This window comes from Brassica oleracea, chromosome C7 (genome assembly GCF_000695525.1).
Source record: "Brassica oleracea var. oleracea cultivar TO1000 chromosome C7, BOL, whole genome shotgun sequence".
NCBI lineage: Eukaryota > Viridiplantae > Streptophyta > Magnoliopsida > Brassicales > Brassicaceae > Brassica > Brassica oleracea.
In genome coordinates this window covers 28,707,953-28,710,779 of record NC_027754.1, presented here as the reverse complement: position 1 = coordinate 28,710,779, position 2,827 = coordinate 28,707,953, and the positions used below count along the sequence as shown (strand labels likewise).

The following is a 2,827-nucleotide window of genomic DNA, read 5'->3' as shown; positions in this document are numbered from 1 at the left end:
AAGTTTCCTAAGCGCGACTATGGATTCCAACCAAGTCCGACCTGATTGCATCGGATCTATCGATCTCGAACTCCTCAGATCGGGCAAATCGATGACGTCAAGAGAGGTCGATAATCTCGATAAACGCTCCCATACCTCGCGAGGAACGATTAACAGTCCCACTATCACCGCATTCGAGGATACACCACAGAAAGGGGAAATCTTGACTTTCCACGAGCTAGAAACTGTAAAGCTCGATATGCCCCACGATGACGCCTTAGTGATCGCATTAGAAGTAGGAGGTGTCGCCCTCTCGAAAATTTTCGTCGATACCGGAAGTGCTGTTAACATCATTTCACAAGAAACGCTACGGTCACTCGAACAACCGGCCCCAAAGATCAGACGAGAAGCGACCCCCCTCGCCAGTTTCGAAGGAAGGTCGATCCTTTCGCTCAGGGTCGCATTATTAACTACGAAAGCCTGTGACCTGAAGCGAAAAACAGAATTCACTGTAGTCGATCTTCCCATGCCTTTTGATGCCATTGTAGGACGCCCCTGGTTACACCAGATGAGGGCAGTTCCCTCAGTTTATCACCAATGCGTGAAGTTTATGTCTCCAACCGGAGAAAAGACCATACTCGGAAGCCAGAAACAAGCTCGAGCCTGTTACATGTCCGAATTACAAAAAATGCCACAGAAGGAGGACAATATCCCACTCGCACGCGACCTCTCGGTCAAAGACCCCGCCAAAGATCTGTGGGAACAGAAATTTGCACTATCAATTTCCGTTTAAATAAGGAAACTAGGAAAACCCTAATTTCCCAGAGGTCCCGGATATCTGCTAATACCACACGCCAAGCAAATCAGAACACAATATCGACAACAAAGAAGTAAAAAAATCGTAAGAAGAGAGCAAAGAGAAGTCTTATTCCGAATTTGCGTATGAGCGTTTACAACAAGGTATAAGCCTGGGCTCGATAGCTATCGGCGAGATTCCTAGTTCTAGCAACCCTAAGACGGCAAAACCTAATAGAGTCGCAGCTCGAAATAATAAAAACGGAAAGTTGCCTAATTGCTCTAAGTGCTAAGTTTGCTCTGAAGAAAGTTCTTCCTCATGCCTCTCGCCTAGGACCCCTCATATACTGGCTCCAAGGTCGGTTTACGCTTTTTCTCTTCTGCCTTTAAGCCGCCATAGCATAAAAATGGAGATATTTCTTTTTTTCCGAGCTTCGTAATTATCTTCAAAATTTCGTATTTATCCGCGGAAACTTGACATTTATCTTCCCTTGCGAACCAAGCGTAAACCGACATGCGGTTTACGGACTGTTGGTTAATAAATCGTAAGTTGGGCCTCAAGTCATGTCTTAGTTCCCTTTGGGCCATCTTTTGACTCGAAGCATTTATTACGGATTCTTTCGATAAAGAATGAACTTTCCGCGGTTTTTACGGTAAAGTTTGATTGATAATCTTAGAAATGGCGAGGTACATGAGATGGGTACGCTACAGTATTCGGGAGATAGCATCAAAGGGTAGACGAGAATGCATGGACTGATGTCGTATCGACGTTTCGGAAGAGCTCGGTCGCTACGTAGCGACCAAGCGGAATGGACGTTTGGTCGCTACGTAGCGAGTGAGCTTTGGCTCAAACTCGGTCGCTACGTAGCGACCGAACGGAGCACGTGTTTGGTCGCTGCATAACGATCCTTCTCGAGCTCTTGTCCGATGATTCGCGTTTCTTCCGCAAAGCTTTTCGTAAAGAAGAACCTATTTCGAAAAAGTATTTGTCGAAGAATTTGTCTTCTTCGGGGATTTGGACGTTAACTTCGTCGTAACCGTTTTCGACCCCAACAATCGCTGGCATCAGTCATGATTTTAAAAGGGAGATCCCAGTCTGGCGGTTGTACTACAGGCGCGCTAACTAAAACTCCTTTGATGGTATGGAACGCAGCTAAGCACTCACTGTCAAAATCAAAATTGATCTCCTTGCAAAAGGAAATAGTAATTTCTCATGCCTATAAGAAGGGAGGTAATTTCTTTACAATCTTCACACTTACTCATTCTCATAGAGAGGTTTTTCTTGAAAAATTCTTTCTCTTTTTTCTGTATCATTTCCTTCCTGATTTTAAAAGAAAAACACGAGATGCCGAGTAAGAAGAGGAGTTCGAAGAAAGGATCCTTGCCCGCGAACGTTTCTGAAGAGCTTCGAGTGCCGAAGATGGAATTCGTTCCTCATTCGGTAGACCCAGCTGAGAACGAGGCATGGTGGGTGGCGTGTTACGGTTCGATCACGCTTCCCAAAGAAAAATTGTTCCCGGTCATGAACCATCACCCGGTGGAGGCAGGTGTGCCGAGTAGGAGTACTAGTGAATTCCTCGAGGTCATGCGGTCTTTCTACCATATTTCGGACGCGGTGGAATTCAGGGTTCCTCGTCAAGGAGAGTGCGCTAGTAGTCCACCGGAGGGCTTCTTTACTTGTTAGAGGCATTCGTAGTGCGTTGCCGTTTGTGGTTCCCGATCCCCGAGATCATCGTCCGTCTGTTGGGTCGTTTCGGGGTGGCGATAAGCCAACTGAATCCTCTTGGCATCCAGCATCTCATAGGGATCCTGGTCTTGAGCTACGAGCATGGTCTCTCTTTCACCGTTGATCATTTCGAAGCGCTTTTTCGATTACAGATCATCCGGGACACGGATACGTACAGGCTAGTTCCTTGGAACTTCATGTCAGTGGTAAAGGGGTTCGCTTCAAACTTCAACTCGTGGAGGAAGTTTTTCTTCTTCGTCCGTGTAGACGCGGCGTCCGTTGAGGAGAGTTGTATCTCACTGTTTCGGAGGTTGTCGAACGATCATC

At 46.4% G+C, this 2,827-nt stretch overlaps 1 protein-coding gene across 1 annotated transcript; it reads left to right on the top strand.

Annotated features, from left to right (window-relative positions):
* Positions 1–19: 19 nt before the first annotated feature.
* Positions 20–772, top strand: LOC106303016. The gene has a single exon (XM_013739395.1). It carries the CDS (start codon positions 20–22, stop codon positions 770–772), a length of 753 nt encoding a protein of 250 aa, XP_013594849.1.
* The last annotated feature ends 2,055 nt before the right edge of the window (positions 773–2,827 follow it).